Source organism: Aquila chrysaetos, chromosome 8 (assembly GCF_900496995.4).
Source record: "Aquila chrysaetos chrysaetos chromosome 8, bAquChr1.4, whole genome shotgun sequence".
In the NCBI taxonomy this organism is placed as follows: domain Eukaryota; kingdom Metazoa; phylum Chordata; class Aves; order Accipitriformes; family Accipitridae; genus Aquila; species Aquila chrysaetos.
Genome location: NC_044011.1, coordinates 43,237,538 through 43,264,404, shown reverse-complemented (window position 1 = coordinate 43,264,404; position 26,867 = coordinate 43,237,538). Strand labels below are relative to the sequence as shown.

General features: G+C 47.8%; 1 protein-coding gene and 1 long non-coding RNA gene across 25 annotated transcripts in view; one reads left to right on the top strand and one right to left on the bottom strand.

Moving 5' to 3' along the window:
- Positions 1 to 7: 7 nt before the first annotated feature.
- Positions 8 to 26,867, bottom strand: part of GRAMD1B (GRAM domain containing 1B) — a 144,156-nt gene continuing 117,296 nt past the window's right edge. For 17 of the 24 annotated variants that reach the window (XM_030023654.1, XM_030023638.2, XM_030023643.2 and 14 more), the window contains 17 exons: positions 23,592 to 23,676; positions 22,593 to 22,696; positions 22,340 to 22,435; positions 21,790 to 21,870; positions 19,524 to 19,639; positions 18,880 to 19,036; positions 17,991 to 18,180; positions 17,465 to 17,608; positions 16,686 to 16,804; positions 15,091 to 15,233; positions 14,313 to 14,416; positions 13,686 to 13,889; positions 13,379 to 13,469; positions 11,051 to 11,062; positions 10,619 to 10,726; positions 7,262 to 7,379; positions 8 to 6,518 (listed from right to left, as the gene is read on the bottom strand). In XM_030023654.1, coding sequence (XP_029879514.1) covers positions 6,429 to 6,518; positions 7,262 to 7,379; positions 10,619 to 10,726; positions 11,051 to 11,062; positions 13,379 to 13,469; positions 13,686 to 13,889; positions 14,313 to 14,416; positions 15,091 to 15,233; positions 16,686 to 16,804; positions 17,465 to 17,608; positions 17,991 to 18,180; positions 18,880 to 19,036; positions 19,524 to 19,639; positions 21,790 to 21,870; positions 22,340 to 22,435; positions 22,593 to 22,696; positions 23,592 to 23,676 — 1,962 coding nt within the window. In that variant the 3' untranslated portion in view covers positions 8 to 6,428. Of the gene's footprint in view, positions 6,519 to 7,261; positions 7,380 to 7,613; positions 8,813 to 10,618; positions 10,727 to 11,050; positions 11,063 to 13,378; positions 13,470 to 13,685; positions 13,890 to 14,312; positions 14,417 to 15,090; positions 15,234 to 16,685; positions 16,805 to 17,464; positions 17,609 to 17,990; positions 18,181 to 18,879; positions 19,037 to 19,523; positions 19,640 to 21,789; positions 21,871 to 22,339; positions 22,436 to 22,592; positions 22,697 to 23,591; positions 23,695 to 26,867 lie in introns of those variants that run through there. The other 7 variants (XM_030023641.2, XM_030023647.2, XM_030023642.2 and 4 more) reach the window with 5 other exon arrangements.
- Positions 5,860 to 12,913, top strand: LOC115345211. The gene is made up of 4 exons (XR_003924755.2): positions 5,860 to 5,963; positions 6,433 to 6,936; positions 7,018 to 7,178; positions 12,602 to 12,913. It is a non-coding gene; the product is annotated as an uncharacterized LOC115345211 (long non-coding RNA).

Here is a 26,867-nt window from a genome sequence, read left to right as displayed (position 1 = left end):
CACGCTGTTTGTTTGATAATTTTTTTTTAATTTATACCGTACTTCCATTGTACTAGCTACTTTACATTAAGTTTTGGCTGCATAGCCTTTACAATTCCTAGGTTCTAGCAGGTAAGTTTCATTATCGTTTTATCGCATTTTGCGCACAGCGCAAAGTTTGTGACAGTTAGACAACTCCTAAAACAAAACCACGGTTCCTCCCCCACCCTAGAGTTCACGTTAGCGCTACCGGCGCAGCGGCCTTGGCCAACAGCCACCTGCTTCCCGGGATCCGGGGTGAAATCCAGAAGGGAAGCGCACGCCTACGGGTGATTGTACGACCCACTCCCATTCCTTGCTGACGCGAGGCGATCCTCGTTAATTTGCAGTTACGCACAGTAATGGGGGTTTGCAGGATCCAGGGCCTCAGGTGGGGAGAATACGCTCCAGGTTTTTAGCAGCTTTATCCAGCCCTGGAGCATGTGGTGGGAGACGAACTGCTCTGAGAAGGGTAACGTCCCAGAGGTGCCGCAGCCACACGACGCCAGTCCTGGCGGCTCTAACACTGCAACGGTTCTGCTGCTTCTCCCTCCCCCTGACCTCGTCAGGCCAAGAGCCAGGTTAGTGCTTCCGTATCTGTTAAGTGCTATTACAAGGGAGGTGGGTTTGCGAAGGTGGGGAACGACAGGCGTGTGGCACAGGCTCCACCTTTTTGCTGGATAAAGTTGCCATTTTGCAACAGCCGCTCTCCCAAATCCTAATGCCGTTGGGGCGGATTGGGCCGAAACTGAGACACGACCGAATGGCTCTAGAACCTGAGCTGCACGTTGCTTATTCCCTAACTATTCTCGGAGTTTGGGTTGGGGAAGGTGGCCGTTTAATGTTAGCAATGGAATTGGCCTAAATGAGTGAGGTAACAGAAACGGCCAGAGGAGGTACCTCCCTGAGCCATGTGCAAATATAATTCCTTCAGCAGAAGGAAGTCCTTTTCCCTACTGAAAAAAATAAAACACATTCACTTAAAGAGCATACAGACTGCGGCAAGGAAAGGCGAGCAGGGACAGCACCAGGTCAGTCCATCTATGACACAGGGAGTGATTGTCCAGCAGTGAAGGTGTGAGGGGAGAGGGAAAAGCCGTAGCAAGCACTGCAAAACGTGGGTGTGAGAGGAGGCCGTGGCACGCCACGGATCCATGCTAAGAGATAAGCCCATGCTGTCTGGCTAGATGGGGAAATAATCAGCAGTCGATCAAGACACGAGGAGCTTATTTGGCCAGTGTGCACATCTAGAAAAAGAAAGGTATTATGGCACAGAGAGACTTGAGCTGGAGAGACTGCAAAGCATAGAGATCAGAGCATGCCAGGCAGGGGGAATGGGCCAGGAAGTCAGCACGGTGGGGTCTCGGAAACTACGCTGACGCAGATGTTCTGTGAGCCACTTACCTCAGATGCTTTAGTTTAAGAGCCTCTGTTTCGAGTATTGTTTTAAGCAAGCCCCTGCCAGATATTTTAACGAGTGCCGAGACTGTCTGAAAAGACTTAAGCTAGAGTCCACATGACTGCGCCATGAAACGTATCGGTGGCAGCAAGCCTGGCAGAGATCCTGCTGGAAAGATCACTTTGGAGTTCAGCAGGTAGCGCAGAAAGCCACTGGTCTGTCAAGAGCTGTAGGAGGGCAGCAGCTGCCTTGACACACATGACAGAACTGCCTCCCCTGAGCCAGGCACCGTTGCTCTGAAGCGTTTGTTACTAACTGTGCTTTTCCGCAGACTGCGGAACCAGAAAGTCCCACCTCTAAATTAGGAAGTGGTTTGCTTCTATCCTCGTTGGGAAAAGCAGATGCTGACTGACAGAGCGCTGCCTGGTTAAAATGGCTGGTTAGTACGCATCACAGACACGCTGTAAGAACATTCTGTGCAGAAGTCCTCTCGGGAGCGCAGCATCTCCGCACCGATGCAGAGGAGTACTCGTACGTGTTTGCCACATACTATGACTGAGCCCCACTGCGGACAGAGCCTCTTCCTAGATCTGCACTAGGCTAGAGACCGGGTACACCTGGGTACTACCTTTCACAGATTGTTTTTTCATAGACACTAACTCCCATGCTGGCTTTATGCTAACTGTGCTCGTGTAAATAAACCCAAGAGGAAAGACGAGTCCTAAATGTCTTCCCACTCCTAGTAGCACAGAAAGACCCATCTAACTAGCCAGGAGCCATTCACTCCCCCAAAACGTCTGCCACTAACCTCTGTTTTGCAGCTCATTCTGCGCAAGCAGTGCTGGTCTTTTTAGGGTTGGAGACTATCATCTCCACCACTCTGTCCTAGTGCTGGATGGTGTGAAAGTTGCAGGCTGCCCTCCGTCCCCTCTATTTAGGTGCCCTGGGATTGCTCAAAGATGGTGAAAGGCAAAGCTGCCAGGAAAGGGAGAGGTATTAAGGCCACATGACCATACAAGCACTGTATTCACCAAAACCTGCATGTACGCACATCCTTCTGGTTAGCACTTCTGACATGTGGAAAGCCAAAGCGTGAGGTTTGCAAGTGTGTCTTTCACTCAGCCTTGGTGTATCGCAGGCGCCTTCCCATCGCCTTTGTATCTGCACAGAAATGACTGTAGCACATATTCAGAAGGTCTCGTTTCAAGTACCCAGACCAAAAGTGTCTCTAGCTACTATTTGGAAAACAAATTTCTACCTTCTTGTATAAAGGTAGGAAAAAGCATTGACATAGGCTACATGGTTTAGTGCTGAGGAGACAAGCAGGCTAAAAAGTCTGTCCCTATCTACATCCAGGTGAGCTTCTGAAAACTAACGGTGTCTGTCTGATAAGAACACAGATTAAGCATGCTAGGCTCTCTGAGAGGGGATATGGCAACACAGGCATCATTGTTTCACAGGTGGTTTTGCTTCAGGGCTTTAAATCCAGCAAAGCATTGTGCTTTGAAACCTTGCCTCTTTCAATACAGGGTTATATTTATAATAAAGGCATGCTGCATATCTCTTAGGTTTCCCTTTATTAGATCTAAAGCAGACAAGTGGGATCAGGTGGTCAAATGGCAGACTGCTGCTCTGGACTGGTACAGCACTCTATAAGCTGTAAGTGCATACTCTATGTCAGCAGCGTAACTGAGCTATGGTAGGGGAGATCAAAGTTATGTGACCTTTTTTCTCTTTTCCCAAAGGACTTCAGGGAGCCAGAAAGGATTTATGCAAAGTTAGTTTCAGTTCATATCAATTAATATCAATGTTTTCTGACTGAAGTGTGTCTTGGATTTCGGTTAATTGTCGAGCACCCAAAAAGCATGGTTATCCAGTTAACTTATAGCTAACTCCTATTCTTACCATTGCAGGTACCTTTCTCTCTTTCAAGTGGAATGTGCAGACCCAGCAGTGCCACTGTCTTGGGCACATGCTTCTGATCTTACCACCTGGAATAACCTGTGTCTTTTGGTCCTTTGTAGACTTTACGCACAGGTGCTGCACTAGATACGTTTGATATCTACTTTACGAATGCACAATTGCATAGCAATAGGATAGGATTGCATTGCATAGGATCCATGTCAAACACGTTAAACCCGGCTTAAAGTAATGGGTGGGCAGAATGAGTATTAGTGCTTGAGATTGTTATAGCTGCCTCTGCGTGGCCTTGCGTTAATTTAACAGAGTTTGTGCAATTCTGTCTCTAGCCCGAGGAAGCCGTGTCAGCAGGAACATCCAGAACCTAACACGACAGCAGTCTGGAAGAATGCTGCAGAGGAAGAAGGATGCACGGATGAGCAAATGGATTTCTTGCCTCCATCGCTAGCAAGAGAACGTGAAATTGGTAAGAAACCAACTTTGATTGCTAGCATTTATTTCCAACCCTCTCGGACACGTGGGTTTCTCTGCCTCTCAATGGGTTACGTCCGTCTATGTACAAAAACCCTCACAGCCAGGTGCCAGAGACCCCACGTTCCAAGTTTCTCAGGATGCGGCCTTTTTCTTTTCTGGCATGGGCAAGGTGGCAATCACAGGGCTTCCTCTCTGTCGTCTTTCTTGGTGCTTGGAACGAAATTCTAGAAAAGGGGGAGATGGGCAGCAGGGTGTTTTTCTGTGCTTAGTAATTGTGGGAGTGACTAATGGGGAAATGGGACTCTTGGCCAGTGTGGCAAGTCACAGCAGGGAGTCAGGGCCCTCCTGTCCCAAGATGAGCCACAGAATGCCCCTCCCAGGCACTAGCACCTCAGTTTCATTGTACAGTAGCCGTTTCAGCAGACTCCCTGGAAAAAAGTCAGGGAGCAGTACAGTAGTCAGCAGCATTAAATTAAATAAATAGTCATAAATACACATTATTCTGTAGTTGCTGAGGCATGTTTTTTCCAATTGTACCTTGCTTTCACACTCTTAAATGTCTTTTTGAAAACCCGTCTTCATCTACGCTCCTTCAAATGTGAGTCTTCTTCCTCGGGACATGTTGTGTTTAGCACTTGGTCATGAAAATTGTAGGTAGGTTGGAAGATATCAGCGGGTTACTTCTACATACATTACCTTTCTCTAATTAGAATGCATGAGCGGGAGCTTGTGAGGGTTTTCCTTAGACTCCACTTTGTCACCCAGCTGTGCAGATGAACGTTTCTGGTACAGAGATACAAAGACCAGTTACTCACCCTTACGTCCCCTGCTCTTTCAGCACCCATTGGAGCCAGAGACAACGGATGAGCTAGAACTGCACCGCTTGCTTACGGGGAATATACAGCTGGCTCCCTCCTGCCATTCAGAAGGTGGAAAAATCCTCCTGTTGAACAAGGTGGAGATTGAGGGCCTCACATATCACCTAATCTACCTGGCTAGGTAAGATGAGAAAGCATTTATTAAACATTCAGACAAGCATCCTGCATCCCAACCAGTCACAGAGGCGTTCGGTACACCACACAGCACAGCCTCGCTGCCCCTCTTCCTCATTTGGCTGCTCATGGGAGTCCGGAATTATCCCCCAGCACAAGCAAAAATGCATTATTGTCTTTATAATGCAGCTCTACTGCCTGACTTTCTTACAGAGCAAATGCTTCGCTATCCAGCTTATGAGAGAGACCAGTCAGATGCCTCACACCATGGATGCCTCTCCAGATCTATCCTGCCACCCACTGACGGTCCCTTTTTTATTTTAATTTCTTTCCTTTTTCAGTCCTTGTGACCCTTCCTAACTTCTCCTGGACTTTCAGAGATCTTGTTGCTATATAGTATAGATGCAGTCATGTAAATATCCAGAGTGATGGCTGTTGCTATGTAGATGCAGTCATGTAAATATCCCAGTGAAGGAAAGGAAGTTGTTCTTTTTCTCCCTAATGTTTTCCTGCAGTGTTTGTAAGACAAGGTAAGGGCTAGGTGGTACGAGCAAAATGGTCTCGCAGACCAGGGGCAGGAGCAAAATTTGCTGAGCAGGGTAGCGGGAGCCTTTGCAAATAAATACAATTTTGGTTTTCTTTTTAAGTTGGGGTACTCCCCCTGTTGCAGGAAGTCGCATAGGTAGTCGCCCTTTCAGCACTGATGTAGCTCTTCAGCACAGGGATGGCTTAATGGCAGGGGCCCAAGCACATAGAAAGCAGAGAACTACAGAAAATGTAAAGGGGACACTGTCAAAGGGAATGAAAGTGTGCTTTCTGCAGTGTGGCTCTCTTCCATCCATGTACCTTGTAGGCAGCAACTCCCCTCCCCACCAGCTCCTTGGCTATTAACACAGTATCACTAAGAGGAGGCGGCAAACTAGTGTTTGGAGAAAGCATTTCAGCTCGTCTACATTCTGTGCTTTGCTCTCTGACCCAGGCTGGCCAGCGTGACAGCAAATTGTATTTCTGCTCCAAGTAGTATAGAAGGTGACTGCCAGTGAGATCTGCTCTCTACAGACCTACAGCAATTCCTCTAGAGGCCTCCTCTCCAAATGCAGAATAATTTTCTAAGGGATTGATGGCGATTGCCAAAACCTCTCTGCCCTGAAGCCAGCAAGGTAAGAAAGGTTGACAGTGTCCCCTTTGTACGTATAGATAAATATAGTCAATCGGGGACCTTCATGCGCAGGGAGGGATGGCGGGGGGGACACTCACTCTGATGCTTCCCTTTGAAACAACAAAACCAAAACAGACAGACAGACAAACAAACAGCCAGGAATATTACAGAATAGTGGTGCACAGGCCCAGGGGAGCATGCTTAGGCATGCCCCTAAGCGCACCTCAGTGCTGGGAGAGCACAGCCCTCCCACACACGCACACACCACGCTACCACCGAGACGCTCCATTTCAGCCAGTGTTGGAGGTCAATCCTTCTCTCAATACATAGGCTTTTTTTTTCTCTTAAAATCTGTATATAATATATATATTTATATTCTGTGTATATATATATTTATATATATATATTTATATATCCTATTTACACATATTGCACACCGTCCTCTGGCCTCCTGCATTCCTGCCTGTTAGTGGAAACGTTTCCGTTTCTCCTCTGGATCTGACCCGAAGTCCCGGGACCCGATGCCATTCTGAAGATTTATTAGTGAATCCTTCATCTGCAAGACAAGAAATTTCTCCACTGTGATGCTACCCTACAGGTGAGAGCGCTTCAGGGTTTCCTTCCTCATTGGTGCCTCCTCCGTCCATGTAAAGTACCAATACCAGAATCATCTGGTTTTTGGGAACGGCGCGTCAGGGCTTGGATGTACAAATGGGGACTGAGGAGACGGGAGCCCGTGAGAGACCATTCCCCAAGATAACAGAGAAGGGGCGAGCAGAATGAGGTACAGGGTGCGTGGCTCTCTCCATAGGGGAGGACGGCTTTCATTTATGAACCCTGTTCCTAGCAGCCTGGTGTACAAGCAGCTCTTCAGGCAGCGGATACTGAAACCCCTGGCTTTGTGCTATTAAGGGCCCAGGCAGAGCATGTCCCCCGCTTCATCCGTGCAAGCTACGTATGAATCCAGGGTTGAGGTAAAAAAAGTTTGTTTTTCCAAAGTGGGATGCTAGAGACTAGACATAAGATGTGCTAATATAAGGTTTTTGGCCCTGTAGAATTCTATCCTTGACATGTGCAGACCCCTGTGAGGTGACGGAGAAGCTGCGGTATCCTGCAAATAACCCTTGGGACCTGCTGCTCACCGCTACGTCAGAAGACGGATCTAGAGGGAGGCAGCAGCGGAGGTGACGCACTTGAGGGACTACAGTGGAACCAGGTAAGGCTGATGGATGGCAAGTGGGTGGCTGGGAGGACATGGTGACCCTCTAGTCATGGCGCTAATTGGCTGTGCAGTCTCACCTGGTCTAGAAGCATCACCGAGGATTTGATGATCTCACGCCATTTTTGTAGCTCTGAGTCGTGATACTTCTGCTGAGATTCTAGTAACTGGGCCCACTCTGTCTGAGATTGGGGTAACCTGTCAGGCAGAATATGAGCAAGAGTGAATATAGGGAAACTGAAGTCAAGGGGGAGCAAAGTGGATCGGGGAGCATGTAGATTCTATCAGTTTCTGTCTAATCTTTCCACCCTAAAGGGGCAGGTTTTCTTGAGCAAAAGTGCATTTAACTGTGCTTAGTATTTTCCTAAATTGGATACCAATGTTACTCTGTCCTTAACCATGGTAATTAATTAATTAACAGCAAAGGTGCACCTTTTGCAGAAGTTGTAGTGTGGGTGGAACTGAAGGCCCATTTGCCAGGATAATTTGAGGACAGAAGCCAGCTTGCTCTCATTGCTTGGAAGACATGTATACTGTAAGATGGCACCGTGGCCGTTGATGAGGAATAATGCAATGCAACGCAATGTAATGTTGTGGGACAGGTAGCCCTGTACAGTTTCTGTGTTTTGTTTTTTCTAGACATGCTGTGTCAGTCTTTATTTAATGCAAGGCTTTCTCTTTATTGTAATAGCAGTACTGGCTCTCTTTTTAGGGCCAGGGAAGTGTAGCTATCAAGCCCCTCCAGAACAGGCTCGAGGGTGCTGAGTGGAGCAGAACCAGGGCAGATGCAAGCACTCAAGGCCCTGATGGGAGGATCCCCAGCCCTGGCTGTCCAGAGCTGCCACTCAGGGCCATGTGGTGGGCCCTGGGCAGGTGCCAGTGGTGAGCCTGGCGAGGAGGTGGAGCTTGGCTGGCCCAAGGCAAGGATAAACCTCAGTCGAGGAGAGCAGTGCAAGGAGCTTAGCGATGAGGAGCAGAGTCAAGGCAGTTAGCACTGGTGGGAAGGCACAGCAGCAGCACCCCGCTCTGCCCATTTCTCTTGAAAGGTATGGCTGTTTACTTTTGCATGCCCCCATTAAGATAGCTAAGTCATGTTACCTTCTAACATAGCTTCCCACTTACCTTTTTGGACTCGGCTGGTTTCTAACACAACTGAAAGTCTTTCCTACTTTGTCTTCTGCTTACCTCTTTAGGCTTTGCTACTTTCTAACATAGCTGAATCCCTCCTCTCAGGCTACAGTAGAGATTTTCAAGCCTCCATGTTAGTGAGAGCTCCTCTGCAGCCACAACTTCCTTCTTGTGTAAGTAAGTTCCTCCTTTCTCCTCCCTGGCAATAGTCTAACTTGTTCCCCTCTTACCTTAGCAAACAGGCAGAGTAGGGTGCTGCGCCTTCCTGCTGATGCCAACTGCTGCACTAACTGCCTTGACTCTGCTCCTTGTGTCACTCTCCTGGACTGAGGTTTATCCTTGCCTTGGGCCAGCCAAGCTCCACCTCCTCGCCAGGCTCACCACTGGCACCTGCCCAGGGCCCACCACATGGCCCTGAGTGGCAGCTCTGGACAGCCAGGGCTGGGGATCCTCCCATCAGGGCCTTGAGTGCTTGCATTGGCCCTGCTCAGCTGGCTCCACACCTGGAGATAAAACAAAGAAATGTTAATTAAGCATGACAATTGAAAAAGCAACACAGGTAAAAACATAGACCCACTCCCCATGGTCAATAACTTTCGTCTCTAACAAGTAACACTCTGCTTTCCTTGTCTGAGTGGAGAGGCTACAGCCTTGGGATTGGTACACTTAGTTTGGGGGACTGCTGACCGCCCCTGCCCACGGCAAACTTAAGCCAGAGTAGAACTAGATTATGGAAAAAAATGTCTTTGGAGCCTCAAACTGAATGCTTCTGAGCACGCCTGGCCTTTGACCCAGCAGATGGGTTGTCCACTTCCACAGCAATCATGGTTCCAACACAATGAAGTTACCTGTGCAGGGGGGTGGGGAATAGAGCTACCCATGTAATTCCAGTACATGCACATTACAAGAAGCGTACAAACAGCCTCTAAGTCCTATACTTAAATACTATAGTGCAGTGCTCCAAATAAATACCAAGACTGCCCGAGGAAGGTAAAAGCAGGCAAAATCACTTAATTTATCTATCCCTGGGAAAGTAGCAGGGCTATTACAGGGAAGATAATAATTCCCTTCCTGAATGAGGAGAAATGAGAAAGCCCATACCATGAGACAAATCATGAAAAAAAAAAAGTCATCACGACAGTAGCACATGGCTAGGCATGCTTAAAGTCAAACCCAACTTAGCAAGGGAACAACTGTAACCGCACAAAAGTACAGCCAGAAGGGGGGACATAAGGGGACGACACCACCTTAGCGAAGCGGACCCGGGCTGTTCTCAACCTCTGAAAATGGAGAAAAGACTAATGAGGCAGAACACCTAGCACACACTTACTTATGTGTGTATATAAAAAAAAAAAGCATTCACCTAAAAACGCCAGGAGGAGTTCAAAACACAAAATTGTTGTCTATGGTTATAAACAAACAACTATGGTACACTAGGTCAGCACTGTAAACGCCATCTACAAAAAGGTGCTCTGAGCACATCCTGGGAAATGCAGACTGGCAGCTCTGCCTTTGACCCTAGACAAGATGGGGGAGTCCATATAATAAAGACTGATGCCAACAATAAATTCAGTCTGGTTGGAGGCCATCACACCCTGCTTTCTGCAAAAGGAAATGGGGAAATGCTGCCATAGAGCCTAGAGCTCTATGCATCTCAGCACACACCAAGTGGACAGCATACAGAAACAGGACGTCCACAAAGCCTTGGACAAGGTTCCACACTACCTATTATTCCAGAAACTAAAAGTCAATCTGCAATCACTCTTCACTGCTCACCATCTAGTACTGCCAGGGAACGCTTAGTTCGTTAAGCAGCATGCTGTGTCCTCCTCGGGATCTCTCTCTTCCTCCCATGGTCTAACAACTTGCTGATATCTGGACCCGCACCTTTCAAAACACTTACCTAACAGTTGATTGTGTGTCACAGGCCCAAATTCTCCTCTGAGTACAAAGGGTTCTTTCTAAGACACTGCTTTTCATACAGAGGGAAGTTTAGCCATTAAAGGAGGGGAGGTGACAACCTTGGCCCAAGATTGCAAAACATTTATTAGTAGAGCATCCTCCGCTACACGGGATGCTGGGAAGAAGCAGTGGTTGCCTTAACTCGCTGTCTTCTGCTGCAACTGTTCAGCAGTTCCAGATTTGGAAATGCTGATGGCCCCACAGCTTCAGCTAACTACCTGCTTCATCTGGTTTACACAAAAGGGAAGCAATCTACATGAGAGCCCAGAGCTTTGGTGTTCTGGGAAAGCCTCTAACGTCCACAGGAAGCATGCAAGGAGAGGCAAAGACAGCAGCTGTGACGGTACCTTTCCTGTAGCCGCAAGCCCTGCCATGCTGTGAGCGTCTGCGTAGTATATTCCAACATCCAGAGTTTGTAGAACAGCATCATATTGAGAATGACCAGCAGCACCAGACTGGAAATAAAGAAAACAGTCTTCTAGGAGCGCTTCATAGCCCACTGCTTGCCAATCACACCTGGGAAAATGCCCAAGGCTTTAAGAAGGTGTCTGGGACCCAGGTCCACGCTGCATGTGAGTGGGAATTTAATCTGAGGAAGGGCCAGGTGATCAGAACCCAAAACTTCACCTCGTGGTAGAAATGTGTGAGCAAGGAGGACAGGCAGACAGAAAGACAGGATGACGGATCAGACAGAACAGGTTGGATGAGTGGATGGGCTGGATGCAGAGAAAGGGAGGGAAATGGGAGAGTAAAGAGGTAAAAAAAGAGAGAGACAGTACCTGAAACAGATCCTAATGGGAGCAGGGAAGAGAAAAGACGGAGTAGCTGCAGGTTAGAAACGGACTGACACAGAACAGGAGAAACTGGGCTGAGCAGAGAAGGCTCAACAGACAGTGCAGAAGATATACGGGAGGAGAGGAGGGAAGAAAGGAACAGTGGGAAGAGAGGCAAGAAGGACAGACAAATAACCATGTGCCTGCAATTAATGGTGAAATTCGCTCGGCAAAAGATGAGCTGTGTGCGGCTCCTGCGGACAAGCCCAAAGCGTGCCCATGCAGGGCACTGTCTGATGCAGAAATGCATGTTGCAGCCTGGGTGCATCCAGCCTTACCCACTCCCACCGCACCCAGCGATGGGAATGCCACTACAGGCCAGTGCTTTGAGCAGATACTGTACCACTCCTCCCGTCAGCCACACTCGGGGAACAGATTCCAAAATAACACACTCGTGCCTGTCTCTGAATAGTGCAGCTATTTTGCTGGAAGAATAGCCCACTATCACCCAATTCAGTCAGGCGGATGGCAACTGGCCAGAAGAGTATTCTGAAAACATTATGGAGGGCTCTCTGACCACTCTAAGATAAGCTAGTAGCCTGTAAAGAGAGACTGTCATAAAGCTTCTGTACCTTCCTACCCAAAGTTTTAATTGCATCTCACCCATCTAGACACAGAAGGTAGCACGAGACTCTCCTCTCACCGTTACGTTACTTGACGTTACCTTACTTATTTTTACAGCAACTAGCTGGGTTGCCGCTGCAAACCTCTGCAGTCTTTATCCCCCCAGGAAAAGGAAATGCAGAAAGGAGCTCAGTTTGAAAAGTAACCTCAGTCTGCAAATCTCAGCTTCTTCCCACCTGACTGAAAGGTGGGTGGAGCTTAAGAAAAGAATGAGCCCAAGTTCTGCTGTTCCTCCGGGGCTTAACAGTATGCTTCCATTTCATAGAATCACAGAATCATTTAGGTTGGAAAAGACCTTCAAGATCATCGAGTCCAACCATCAACCATGCCCACTAAACCATGTCCTGAAGTACCCTGTCCACTCGCTTTTTGAATACCTCCAGGGATGGTGACTCAACAACTTCCCTGGGCAGCCTATTCCAATATCCGGCAACCCTCTCAGTAAAAAATTTTTTCCTAATATCTAACCTAAATCTCCCTTGCCTCAACTTGAGGCCATTTCCTCTCGTCCTATCTCCAGCCACCTGACTTCCCTAAGTAATGAAAGAACGCACCGTATCTAGATTGCTCCTTTAGACCATACTGCTTCACAGCACCTGCCCAGCAACCACTGCAGCACTAACTCGTGAAAGCTACCGTCAGCCCGAGAGGCAGAGAAACAGTAAATACACCTGGGTTTAGGCATAAAGGCTGAGCCAGAGGGATACGAGGGGCCCATACCTAGCTCACTTTGAGCACACATCCAGCCAAGTCCAAGCAACTGTGAAAGGTGGTGACAGAAAAGGGACCCAAACCAAACGTAATCCTTGCTGCTGAACTAGTGAAATCGTGCTAATCTCTCTCACTTTATGTGTTTCTACCCTTATTTTGCAGAAATCGTCTCTCAACGGTCCAGCTTCTTCCTGAGATGGTATCTCTCATCAAAATCGCCACCCAGGACCAGACGTGAATAGGTTTTGCCAGACCAAAGAAGTGACAGACTTCTCACATACACTGAGCCCTGTTGTGATAGCACAGTAATTCCCAGAGAGCTTTGCGTGGTCATCTTTCATGATAACAGCTAGTTTGTTGGCAGATTACATTAAATGACTTATTTTAAATTAAAAGACCCCCCACAGTTCCTAGAAACCTCTAAACTGAGTCCCTGAAATAAAAAAGACTCTCTCTACTTGTTGGATTTCTTCTCTTTTAGGTATTGACTCCCTCTCCTTGCACACCTGCCCCTTGCCCTGCTTGCCACTGCCAAGGTTGCCTGTGTCCCAGACAGCATAGCTGACCTGCATTTAGAACTCCCAGAAACACGCAGGTCTGCAAAGCCCCTGTTTGGTTAAAACAAGGTCAAAACTGAGGGGAAAGGAGAGACTTTGATAAAATAAGATCCAGAACCTACAGAGCCAGATCAGTGGGGCCAGCTAAGTACTGGCAAAAGCTGGGATCAAGCCAGACAAAACAAGCGATGGGGCATTTGGGGGAAATTTTAATTAATTCTTTTCTGCCTGTCATTGCTTTTCTCTCCTCTGTACCGCACGAAGTTTGGGACCAGAGAGGGAAAAAGGAAAAACTGGTGTAGGGGAGCACAGAACACCAGAAACACGAAAGGACCAAAGTTGTTAAAGGCCAACTGTGAAGGAAAGCAAAAAACTCACTTACACAAAACTGATGACAAGGAGCAGCTTGGAGACACTCTGCAGGTGGAAGCCACTGGGGCTGTCCTCAGGGATGTGCCGTGTCTGAGTGGAACCTGAGGAGACAGATGTGTTTAGGCTAGGAAGTGCTGTCCAAGGGGGAGGGCAACCCTCTTCCCTCTACCTACCCCTCCATCTCACTCAAACAAGCATAACACATCCTCCCTGCCCTGGCCCCTCTTCCCTTTAACCCTCCGCGAGCAAAGCTCCGGTTTTCCTCCAGAGGTATCCAGCAATCCATCCCCAAGCGCGAGGGGTCTGCAGTTCCTTACCTGCCACATGCTTGATTCGATGTGCAACCTCCTCATCCGTGGGGGTGGTGACGGGACTCAGCACCTCCTCCAAGTGTGGCACCCGCAGATGGGCGTGCGCCCGTTTCCTCCGGCGCACGGTCGATTGCTTGCTCACTTTCTCTTTGGGGGATTGTCTGTGGACCTCAGCCAGGTACGTGCTCTCCGTTTTGGTCAGTTCACTCTCTGCAGAGACAACACAGGAAAGCATTTAATAGAAGCAGCACTGGCCTTGCAGAGATACAGACTTAAGCCCTCTAATGTCACACAGCTGCTGGGCAAAGAAGTTGGCAGAGTCTCAGAGGCCCATGCCAGAAGACACGCTACACATCCCCTACACCTTTTACCAAACTCTGACCCCAAACTGCTTGCGCTCCTGCCAGAGAGCAGGATTTGATGACCTCATTAATTCCAGCAAGTGCTATCAACGCTGTGGCGATAACTTTGTCTGGCCCCTTTTACAAGCCACTCTGAGGTCTGATCCCCAGTAGGCTGGCAGCAGGTATCACGCTGGCATGCTGCCCGCTTGCAGGGAGGCGTGCGTAAACTACGGAAGGTGCCACTGTTTTTGTGGGTCATTACCGCGGCTCCGGTCATTGCCACTCTTACCCAAATGACGGAAATAATCTTCTAGGCCGCTCCAAAAATTCTTCTCAATGAAGGATTTCACCAGCCCCCAAGGCTGTTTCCTGTAACGTAACTCTGTGGAAACCCTATGTGAAGAAAGGGAAGTCATTCTCCCCATTTTGCTTCCTGGAAGCAATATCAATTCGCAATCCTTTGTCAATGTAAATATGAGACATAATCACGCACACACTGTCTGTTATTTCTGGAATGGTCTCAGCCCTTTGTGTTTCTCAAGGAGAAACACTGCATGAAATGTCCTTCCAAAGGCAGTAGCAGGAAGGCCTCAAGTGAGTCTCCCCCAGGAGGACTCCCGAGACCTTCAGCCATGTGGCAGGCAGACATTCGGGTTACTCATTGAAGTCAAACACAAAAGCCTATAGCTTTCCTCTGCTTGTCCCCGCAAGCGCGTCTCAGAGGCACAGTCCCTGGAAGTATGTCCTGTTGCTTATCGCATGTAGTTGATTGTGTGTGGCAACTGGCCCCGTTAACCACTGCTTCCAAGAAGGGGGCAAGAGAAGTCTGTAAATCCTCTCCCTGACTCGGCTGTAACCCCTCTGCATTGGGTCTATTGTCTGCTCAATGTCACCACAGTAGGCAGCTGCCCCTACGGTAACTCCTCGTGATAGGAGTGTTCCGGCAACAGGACAAAGCAATAAGGCTAAGTTTTCCCCAACCCCTTCTAACACACCGAACAGCAGAACTCCTACCCAAAGGCGACTTTTGGTCATCAGTAAAGCTCTTTATCCCACAAGAAGTGTACCTGAGTCGGCTTTTGTTTCTGGCAACACGAGTCAACGTGTAGCGGTTAATGGTGTAGAAATAATCATGGTAGGGGACGTCGTGAGTTAGCACCTCTGCATCTATGACATAGCACTCGCTTTCTTGGCTGGCTTTGTACATTGTCTGCATAAAAGACAGCATGCAAGGCAACTATTAGTCTGGTTAGAACACGGCTTTGATAGATTGGCACCTTCACGAGCACTTTACAAAAACAGCTCTACCACAAATAGGAGACCACACCCATGCCAAAGCCCCATCTCTGCATTTTTTCCGTGAACAGCTCGCCTTTAAGGGAAGGCAATACTCGAGGAAACCAAGTGTTTCACTCAGATATTTCCCAAGGGCACATTTCAAAACGGGCGTTCAGTTCCAGCAGCTCAACCTCCAGCATTTTGTGTCAGAGATGTAATTACATCTACCGCCACGTGAGGACCAGTTCTTTGGGACCTTTGCAAGTGCTACCTCTTCTCATTAAAAGGATGTCTGTCTTGTCAGGGAGCAACCTGATCTAAAATCAGAGGTGGCCCTGCTTTGAGCAGAGGTTCTTCCTAGTGTAAATTATTCTGTGATTCTAAACACCATAAAACCATGTCAATTGCTACTTTTAAACGCTTCTGATCTGCTTCTTTCTTTGCCCCAGAACAAACCTCACAAAGGGGACAGACACAGTTAACTGCAGATCCATACGCAAAAGTGGGCCTTTTCTTACAGACTATTTCCACTTACCTCTGCAGCAAGGACACAAAAAAGTGTGCCTCGGTGACTGACCCCAAAATCAGAATAAAATAGGCCACGTCCTTGCTTGCCTGAAAGCATACTGTTCCCTTTGCCCATAATTTTGCTCACCCCTTTTCTTTCTCTTATCTTCCCTGCACACAGTCTTTGCTTCTGAAGAGCACGCCTTGCCACTGGGATTCTCCTCTCCCTGAAATGTCGTGCTCAGACACTCATCTTTTCTTGGCTCCCTCTTAGTATTCCCTCAAGCTAACCCTCAGTATTTACCTTTGGCCACTTGAACATACATACCTCTGGACATGGAAGGAGGCTTTTCCTCCCCCTCTAACTGCAGCCCCTACTAGATACAGCTAGCCTGGCTCTTCCCAGTGCATTGCAGATGCTCCCTTTTTTCACCTTTTTGAACAGGTGATCTAATTGTCCTCACCAGTAATAAAAAAGCCTGGACATCTCTATGCAGAGCTGTGAGAAGGACTGGCCAGACAGTGTATGACTTTCTTGTGCCCTGCTCATGAATAACATCTGCTGGACTGACCACAGCTCAAAAAACACCAGCACAGGTGACAAACACAGTAGTTAGAATGTGCTGGCTTGTTTACAAACTCATCTGCTTTTGCTGGAAAATTTATGGTCCTTTCCTTGCAATGCAATCCAGTGCGAGTGTCAGATTAGCTATTCACATTCGCAGTGATACTGGGTAGCAAGTTAATACAAGAAAAACGTGTAAAGGAAAATGGATAGGGAGAATGAAAACATGCAAAGCAGCATGCCCAAGACAAGAAAATAAATCACAGATCTGTTTCTACAAAGCATAACACCCCTGCTTCCCCTTTCACGTACCTGCGTCTCAGTGACAGTGGCAGTTTTGGGGGCCAGAGGGTTGGTGAGGGTAATGGTATACAGGATCACTCTGGTCTGATTGCCATTTTCTTCCTTCTTCCAGGGATGAAAGATAATATCTGAGAGGACAAAACAATATTCCATTCAAGTAATTGGAGAGGGATTGTGGGTCAGTTCCCTAAAGGCATAAGCATATAACCAAGCTCAGGACGGTATTTCCTTCCTCTTGGAGAGCTTGGCTGCAGAAGCACTACAGCTCAACTGAGTGTGAAAGAAAGGCCTCCTGTACGAAATGCGAATATTTTCCCCTCTTTCAAGTGCAGGGAAAAGGGAGAGGCTGGAGACATACCTCCTTCAGCAAAACTACAGTTACAGGAAAAGGAGGACTACAGCATGCCACGGGACACTCTCTTTGCCCTGTGAACTGCACAGTCCATCCCAGTGTCTGGTGTGGAAGCTTTTTCCCCACACTGTTAAGCCTTCACCACAGGATCAGGCCTTAGCTGATGTTAAAAAATGAAAGAGCCTGCTTCTTCCATAAACTGAGACCTGGCTCTTAGAAAATAAAACTAGATAGCCAAACAAGTCTGATTCTACCTGCTTTTGATTACTGTCAGTACAGACTACAGCTATCCCAAGGTCTGCTCAGAACATTACCCAATCCTTCTATCACCAGGCAAAGTTACACCTCCAAGGCATGTGCCGAGACCTTCCTTCTGTACAGGCTTCTGCACCTCGCACCGTCCATCAGTGACCGGGCTTTGCTACAGGCAGCTTACCAGAGAACCGGCGCTGTTCCATGAAGTCCCTCTGGAACTGGGAGTCCGTGAAAAGCAAGTCGTACAGTTTGTCCACGCTGAAGTTGAACACTTCATTCACATACTGACGGCCGTTCAGATCCTCGTAAAAGGCTTGGACTTCCCCTGTGGGGAAACAGGCCCGCGAGCCCCAGCCATGATCCTTCGTGCCAATATCAGAGGCTGTGCTTTCACAGTACCAGGACCTTAACATTTTACTTTGCAAAGAAGGAACCCAAAGGAGGTACTTCTAACCCTTTTCCTCAACTGATCCCAGGACAATAGTTGGAACGTTGGAAGGGGTAATTAACTACATAGGTAATTTTAGGGACAGCCTTCCAAACACCCCAACACGTTTGCCTTCTGTGGCCCAGGATGGGAATTCTTTCCATCTTCTGAACACTTAGGGTCCAGAAAAGGAATTCAGTATTTGCCGCTCCAGTCCCTCACTGGAAAGGACAGGAGAAGGCTGAAAACATCACCAATGGAACAGCCCTTCCCAGCATACCTTCATCATGGGTCTCTGACGAGTCACTGAGCTCAGTGGGAATGTCTTCGTTGTCGTTGAAGTCTAGGGAAGGGGAGTTCACAGGGCTGATGATCTCTATCTTCTCTCCCATGATATTTGCAATGCCAAGGTCTTTTTCCACAGGACTCTCCGCCACTGCCTCCTCCTCTTCTGGTAGCACTCCATCAAACTGCAGCAAGGAGAGAGCACAATGAGGGCAAGATCAGCACCTGGAAATTGGGGGTTATTTCTGAAAACTTTACATCTGTGGGCCAATGTTCATACCTTTGAACATTTGGCCTCGACACATCTGGAAATTAAATAATAGAGAGAGGAGGAAGGTTACCATACGGTGTTTGTAAAACACATGGACGTATTAGATCACCTCCTCTCAAAGAACCACATACAGTTCAACCTTGAGACATACACAAGGCTTTCTGTTTGTTCAGACAAGCACACAAACAATACCAGTTTTGCTCCCAAACAAGCCCTGTACAGCTAGGAAAGCCTGAGGTTATATCTAAACAAGGTCTCCTCTGCCGTAACGCTAAGAGGGCACACACTGTTTTCTAGGGAACAACCCAAGGCAGAGAAGAAATCATAACCCTTTTATCTCTAACACTCCACTTCTTTTCATCTAAAAGCATAGAAAGGAAAATGCACTTGCTGCCGAGAGTCCCCATCTACTGGCTTTTAGGACAGGCACGCTTTGCTCACTTTTTCTTGGCCAAATGCCATGCTCGCAGATATCACTGACTCGAGGACTGAGGTCAGCTGCAGTGGAAGAGGAGCTGCAGGGTTAACAGTTACCTCATACATTCAAGGACTACCAGCTGGATCCCAGAGAAAAGGATTACTGCTCCCACCGCAACAGAGGAAGAACTCTTACCGAGGCTGGCGCTTCACTGCTTCCCGTAGATGTCAATGTGCTGGCAGTGACAGATTTCTTTGGCAGCTGAGGGCTAGCTTCTGGCTTGGCCTCCATGCTGCTTTTTGAGGAGCTGTCGTTGACTTCATTCTCTTCCACGGGGATTTCTTCACAGTAGCTGAGACGCCACAGAGAACACAGGTTTTTATGTTTACCCCTCTCAGTACAGCTACAACTGGACACACAGAGCAAGTAAGAATACTTCATAGAAGTTTCCAGTCTGACCGGAAGCAGCAACGGCTCAGCGCAGGGAAGATCAAGCCCAAACTTTTCCAGTGTTTATAACAGACTGACAAGCATCAGCACTTTCTGGCCATGTAACACGCTGACTGGCCTTGTGACTGGGATGCTTTGGCATTTACAAAATTGCTCATCTAGCTCAGCAAGTAGAGAGGCAGGCATTTCAGTCCCTACCGACTTCCCTGAGGAAATGGTACGCTTTCAGGTTTTTAGACATTGCGCATTTAAGGGCAAACGTTTGGTCAGAACCCAGAATCTCTCACCAGGGACAATCAGCAGTTTGAGGTATGCAACATATCAGGACTCCTGCTCTCCTGAGGCCATCTTTTCTTCATGACAGGCAGATTTTACTCCTCCTCACTCACCCCATTGTGTTGAAGTCATCATCGGGAGGCACGTAGTCTTCATCGTCACTGGTCAGACCCAGCTCATTCCCATAACACTGGTGGACAAAGTGCCAGAGCTCCTTTGGACAGAGAGGCTAAAAGAGGGAACAGAGAACAGCATACATTTTCATCTGAGAATACTAAAATATAATGAATTTTTGGAACTACCATTGTCAGGAGTATTACATTCCTTGCCCTGAAAGAAGTGAGAGATTCTGACACAGCCCCTGGTGGGAGGCGAGAGCCTTCCGGCAGGCTTACCTCTTCTGAATTCCAGTGATGCTGCAAGGTGGATTGTTTGTGTTACTAGCAGGCTGGCCCAGCTCCACACTGGTTAAGGGCTGCGGGAGTACGAATCCCTATATTGTCAGGCCAAGCCGGCTTAGAGATTGCACCCATCAAGCAATAAGAGGCCCTTTCGCCAAGTAAGCCTTCACCGTCAGCCCAGGTTCTGCCCTAAAATCTGACTTGGGTTATTTTTCCATGCCACAGTCTCATGTTAGTTAAGACTATCAGAAAGCCAACATGAGGCTACACCCAGAGCAGCACACAAAATGAGATTTCCCGCTACTACAATGCTATGCATGTAATAATGTAAGCACAGTAAACCTGCACTTCCCTTCACACACGTTTTCCCCGCCTCTTCTGCTGCACCTCCATTTAATGTAACCCCAATGCCTTATGGGGTTTTTTTCCCCCTCCAAGTTTGTTTAAATTAAAGCTGCCTAAAGAATTACAGCTGCAGGAAAAACAATCTCAAACAGCAACTAAGAAAACATTTCCTGTTGCAGTTTAAAATCAAAAAGAGTTTGTCTCACCAGATACTATTGTGAAAAGCTTGTATGTACCTCCAGTTAGAAAGAGAAAATGAATTATCAAGACCATTCACAAAAGCCCGGCTTTTTAGGGATGCAGGTCAGTTGATCACCATATGACTGCGTTCTGAGGTTCTTAAAAAATGGGGCAGGAGAACTTGTGATTTAAGTATGTGGTAAGCAGGGATGAAAGAGGATGGATTTTTACCCATGAGAAATTTATGACCGATGACAAAGATTTCTTGGTAATGAGGGAAAACAAATCTAGTGAACTTTTTCTGAGTTGCTGGCTTGAACTTTTTCCTATAGTTACTGCACAGGATAATGCAGGAAATTTTTAATCTAGCTCTCAACAGTAGCAATCAAAAGCATGGGAAAAATACCTCTAATGAGAAACTTTTATCCAGAAAAATGTCTAACTCTGTTTCACCTTCTTCCCACGTGCACTCCAATTCACATGTCTTATCAGGAAAAATGGACTAGGTTCTTTCTCCCTCTCTCTTGCCAGGCATGGATCCTACCTACATTTGGAAAAAGAGCTCTGGAAGTGTTTTCTGTCTTTATCACTCCACCCCTCAGTTCCAATTTGCTTTGACCTTGAAACCAAGGGCACTGAATTTTGTTAGGAACTTCAAAAGGCTGATCCAATTACAGCATATGGTAGCAACACAAGCTGCCCAATGCAAAGTGATCCTTTTGCATGCTAAATACTACCCCGGTTTTCAGGAGAGGGTATTCTGGGTGCTTGATTACTTAAGCCTTCCAGTATGGTACGAACTCAAGCCAGAACATCTCAAAATGCTGGTAGCACTGTAACATCAGTTCATGAGTCTTACTCCTGCAGCGAGGCCAGAAATACTCAATGGACTGTGGAACAGATCAAATATAAGATATATGGGGCCTCTGGCGGAGCAGGTGCACATCCCTGCTTTATTTTAGAATCCAACCCACTGAGCCCTTACCCAGTGCACCCCACACCCACCATTGTTCTTGTTTGGTTTTGGGATGCCCCGAACACATGCTCTTTTTCTGTCCTTATCTTGAAATCTATGCTTCCGAAGCACAGAGTTACTAAAAGCTTTGCCTGTGCAATGAGCTATTTCTGTTGCATTTGGAACTGCTTTCTTCTGGGCTGTTTCACTTGAATTACAGACCTCAAAAAAAACTCCTTCCTGAGACGCACGCTTCCACACCTCAGCAAAGGCGAAGTGGCATCTACTGTGCGTGCAAGACATGTCTGTACATAGACAGAATTCCACGCCAAAAGAGAGAACTGCACCTGCAGTTATGTACCTGCTCTGACTAAACACATGTGCTTACTGTCCCTATGTCTTTTTATGCATATACATTAGTCACAGGTATTACGCTTCTGCATATATGCATCACCTCCCTTTCATCCCACCCCAACACTGAGGTGCTGGTCTCTGTACCTTGTCAAGGAGAGCATTCTGCCAGAGTCTGAACATCATCATGTACGTCCTGTCTCGAGCCCCAAAGGAAGTAAAAAAGTGCTGAATGGGAAGAGATGGAGACAAAAATCAGCTCAGAAAAGGCCCCCAAAAAGGGACGAAGAAGAGACAAGGCTGTTTGGATCACTTTCTAGCTACAGTTCACAGAAGGACTGAGCAAGCCATTACAGCACAGCTGCTCAGTTCTTGGGCACAGACTGAAGCTCACGGAGAGGCCGAGTGCCTCCCACCCAGGGAACGAATCTGAGCACAGAAACAGTTCTGTTAGAGATATGCTACTATATAAGCCGGATATTCTACCTGGCCCCACACCCCACATACAAGCTACGCGTGTTCCAGGCTTGGCCCAAGGTCTGCAGAAGCTCTGCACCCTGCCCTTTTCCCTTGGTGCTTCCTCCCAGGCCCCAGGTAGCACAAGCAGTCAGTTTGGAAAAATCCCGCAAAACACATATTCCCCTGCTCCTGCCAGCCATAAGGGGTGGCCCCAGAGGCAGAGGCTTCAAGGATGTACCTTTTCAGTGTCAGTGCAAACTTGGATGGCATTAGGAATGAGCCGTGCTGTTTTTTCCTTGGTCATCGAGCAGATATCCTTCAAGCGAACTGTCAGCTACAGTCAGAGCCATGCAGAAAGGGGAAGGCAGAAAAAGAACACAGGTAAAGAGAGACACTGATGAGAAAGACAACGGAAAGAGTGCTTTTAAAGCAGTGTCAGCAAATATGCTGACATAAAACACATGCTCAGTGCAGCAGTCTGACAGCCTTACCAGTGTCTCCCAACGGAAGATGTTGCTGTAAAAGCAGATCCAGTTTTCAGAGAGGTAGAGGCGGCCCTGCAGGAGAATGTCTCTTTGTAGCGCACATGAGTAATCTGTGGGTGGACAACAGATGATAATTTAGGAGCACCAACACCAGAAGACAGGACAGCCTAAAGGTGAGGATAAGCAGCAGCATCAAGAGAAGAAGCTACTCGACACAATCCTGCAGAAAGTCAAAGGCAGAGCCAGAAGGAACTGAGCCACAGCTGCTGCTCTGTCCACTAGGTTATGATTCCTCCCAAGGGCACGTCACAGACAGTCTCTCTTACTGACTGACGATCTTGCCTTATTAGCCGGTCATTCTGCAGCACCCTACGTACCATTTCCAGATTTTAATCTGTCTCTTCCTTTTCGCCTTCCAGTGCCATTGTTCATTTCTCTCCCAGTTTAAGCACCCTAAACAATTTCTATTCCTCTGCTAGGATGTGCATCTTTCAACAGGATGAGACATGGCATGAGATGACCAGTTACGTAAGATAAAAGAACAGATGCAGCACTAGGCAGTCACTAATCAGCTGCAAGGCCAAAGCCTAAATGGATATGGGAAGGGCAGTCATGCGTAAATAGGGAGCATCGGGGACGTTAGAAAAAAGGGAAGCTCAGTATGCATGTTGAGACATGCAACCCTGCCCAAATGAGGAAAGAGCTCAACCACTAACACACCGTCAGGTTTGGGGGAGCACTGCGGACGAAAACATGCTCCTCAAATCACGAGCGAACAGAGCCATAGCTGATGCAAGTCAGCATTGCTCTCCCTGAAGCAAAACAAATGAAACCCATTAGAAATGGTGAGAAGGGGTTCCGTCTGTGCACGAGAAAGACACAATGGGCTCGTTCCTTGGTGGCAATCTCTTTGAAGAAGAAAAAAGCTGCATGCACACATGCTGGATTTCCTCCCTAAACCACAGGCCAGCACAACAGAGCACTGCACCAAGGGGCTGACCTTACCTACGATGAGGCGCTCCGTGTCAGGAAGCTGTTTGAAGAGTTTCCTGAAATCTTCATTCCGCTGTTTGTATGTTGGACTCAACACCTGCAAATAACAGAGTGCCTGTTAAAGAGAGGGGCGGGCATGAGTACAGAGAAATGGGAGTGGGAAAACAGGAACACCTTGGTAAGGAGAAGGGGGATCAGATGCACTTACAAAGCATGAGGCTAGGAGCTCCCATCACAGCAGACACACAGACGGGAGGATTTGGGATTTAGTGCATTAAGTGAGAAGAAGAGGAGACTTGGAAGAGCAAGTACAGAGTAGAAGGGCTACACCCATATCTGCTAGGCAGCAAAACAGAACTGCATGGAAGCTGGGGCTGCAGGAGAAAATGCTTTTCCTGGAATCCTAGACTGTACAAGGCATGACACATGCTCTGTTTGCAACGCATCAGTTAGCCGCCAATCCCCAACTCTCCCAGGAACAGCGCAGCAACCCCAGAAAATAGGCACTTTAGTACAGCTGCAGCCTTGCCAGAGGAACTTGAATGATTGCTGTCATGAAGAGCTCAGGAATAATGCAGTCATCCCCGTTCCTCTCCCCATCGAGTGCTCCACCTGGCAGTCAGCGAACACACAACTGCCCGCTGGTATAGCGAGAACGCTTTATGTGGGCCTCAGAGGAGGCTCTCGCAGGGACTCAGCCATGTTTTGCACTTATTCTGCAGACACTTGGCCTCATGGAAGGCCTCAGAGAAAACAGTGCTATTAGCTAGAGGGAGACCAGGAGCTGGCTTCTCTCTCGTGTTTACTAAACCATAACATGACTCTGTCAGTGTTAAGACCACCTCCTACACACCATGCCCATGCTGACAGCTGCTTCCAATAGCCAGAACATCTTTTGAAGGCATAGTTGACCAAAATAGAGGCAGGTACAAATTCAGGAGGCCCGCATCTCCCATTAAATCTATCACATTCTTTCTCCCACAAATGTAGGGAAGGCAAAGCAACTTGGAATACAACCTCTTCCTATCTCCGATTCCTCTCAACAGCCCTCTCCTACCTCTTCCAGCTGCGCAATACAAATCTCCCAAAGCAGAAAGGTGGGCACACCCCAGAGCCTCCCAGCAAGGGCCCCAAAAATCAAAGCGATTACAGAAGGTAGCTCCTGTTTGAGAATGGCGTTGGTGGGGTTGCAGGGGTGGGAGGAATATGAAGTTTATTTAGCATTAGCCTTACAAAACTGTCAAGTGCTGTCAAATCCAAGCGGGAAACACAGACAACCCCCCATCCTCCAAAAGCATTCCCTCTTCCTCACACCAATTCAATGAATTAGAAACAGTATTTTTTAACATCAACTCAGCACTTCAGATATTCGCTCTAGTCCTGTGGGCCCAAAGGAAAATATATTTCTTCTGAATAAAATCTCCTAACCAGCAGATGACAGAAATACAAATTTTACTTACCAAACTTCTAGCCTGAACATCTGGAAAAGATCTTGGTCAGAGATGGGCTCCAGCAAGAGCGCAAGCCCAAGATATCCTGGGACAAGCAGACAGGATGGGAAAGGAGGGGGACTAGAGATTACAATCAGCTCTGAGCTTTGGGTTCAATGTATTACAGCAACCCAACTTAGCAGTAGAGTTTCCACGTGGAGGGGTGCTCCCTTCCCTTCCCCACAGTAAGGGATGTTCTGACCTGTCTAAAACCTGTACTACAACAGACACTTCTGCTTAGCACCAGAACTTCTGTTAGAGTAACACAGAGTTCAGTTTAGAGACACTCACAGCTGGAATTTCATCTGATCCACAGCTGACATTTTCTTGCGATAAGTCGACAAGCCCCTCCAGGTCCCACAGCAGACATGGCAGTTCTTGATCCAGCACAAGATCCCAGAGAGCCCCACACTCCAGCAAGGAATCCATAGCGTTCCCTCAACACTTGCACAGCTCCCCGTGTTCTCAGTCAAACTCCGCTTTTCCTGTTCCTGCTGTCACCGCTTCTTGTTTAGATTCAAAGTCGAAAGAGATACAGCAGCTTGGCAGAAGTTTACGTACCTTCCCCTACTTTCCTGCTTACATTCAGGTTGTCTGCCCTAGCAGTCTCTGTAGATCGGAGAGAGGATTTGTCCTCCAGAGGACTTTGAAAAAGTGGCTCATTAGGGTAAGTGTGCTGGCTGGCAACCTTTGTGCTCTTCTGCTCCGGTCTCACCAGCTTCTTGCTGTGGACATCCCTTAAAGAAGCACTGCAAAAGTGCCGACAGCCTGAGCAGTCCCAGGCAGGTCTGTGCGAGGCATCTGCAAGTCCCGACTGAGGCCTGATGCCCAGGACTGCCAGAGCCAGCAACTGAAATAGCTCCGACCGACAGGACCCCACCGGACCAGCTGTAATTCACAGATCTAGCTGCGGTTTCCAGGACTGAACAGGATGGTAAACAGCTCAGAGACTTCAGCTGCTTTTTTTTTTTTTCCTCCCCTTTGAAACCAGAAAAGCAGTTGTTCTTATTCCTTCAGTGTCTGCCTCAGGCTCTCCTTTCTGGTCCTTCTCTGCTCTGAAAGGCAGCTTCAGTCTTTGCTAACGTTTCTCATGGAAGGAGCGGGTGGGGAAGATACCAAAATGACTCGCACATGCTTTAAGTTACTGTGGCTGGGTAATTCCGCCGGCCAATGCCCTGCAGTAACCCAGGCTCAGCCCTGCCTCCCAGCAGATGTTTCCTGTAATGGAAAGTTGCTGGACAGAGCGTGCTGGGGGAGGCGTGAGGGGCGTAAGGAGAGACCAGTCTAAAGCGTATAGCTATGAGAAATCAGCCATGTGAGACCCACATAGTTAGAAATCTTAAGGGCTCCGCTACTCCTCTACATATCTCTGAGCCCTGCCAAAAAGCATGTCTTTCTAGGTTTCATTCATCACTCAGGTCATTTTGGAAATAAAGGGCAGGGGCTTCCTTCAGGCTCCAGCAAATGAACTCCCCTGCAGGTCCCAGGAAGACTGCCCGGAGCGCTGGAACTCCCTGTATTGCTCTGCCCTTAGTCCCCAGCCTCTCCATCTCTCTGCTCAAGTGTAGAAATGCACAGGTAAGCGTTCACACCACGACACCAGTGCTGCTCAGCCATGATGCTGAGTCTGTGGAAACAAGTACACTGAAGTAAAATCCTCATTCTTCCTAACAAACCGGGCACACAGATCTCAAAAAAACCAAAACCAAAAAAACACCAACCAAGCAATCAACAAAGCCTCTGCAAAGCCACTGTTTCATTCCAGGGCCAGTGACTGCAGCTTGCTCACTGACAGGAA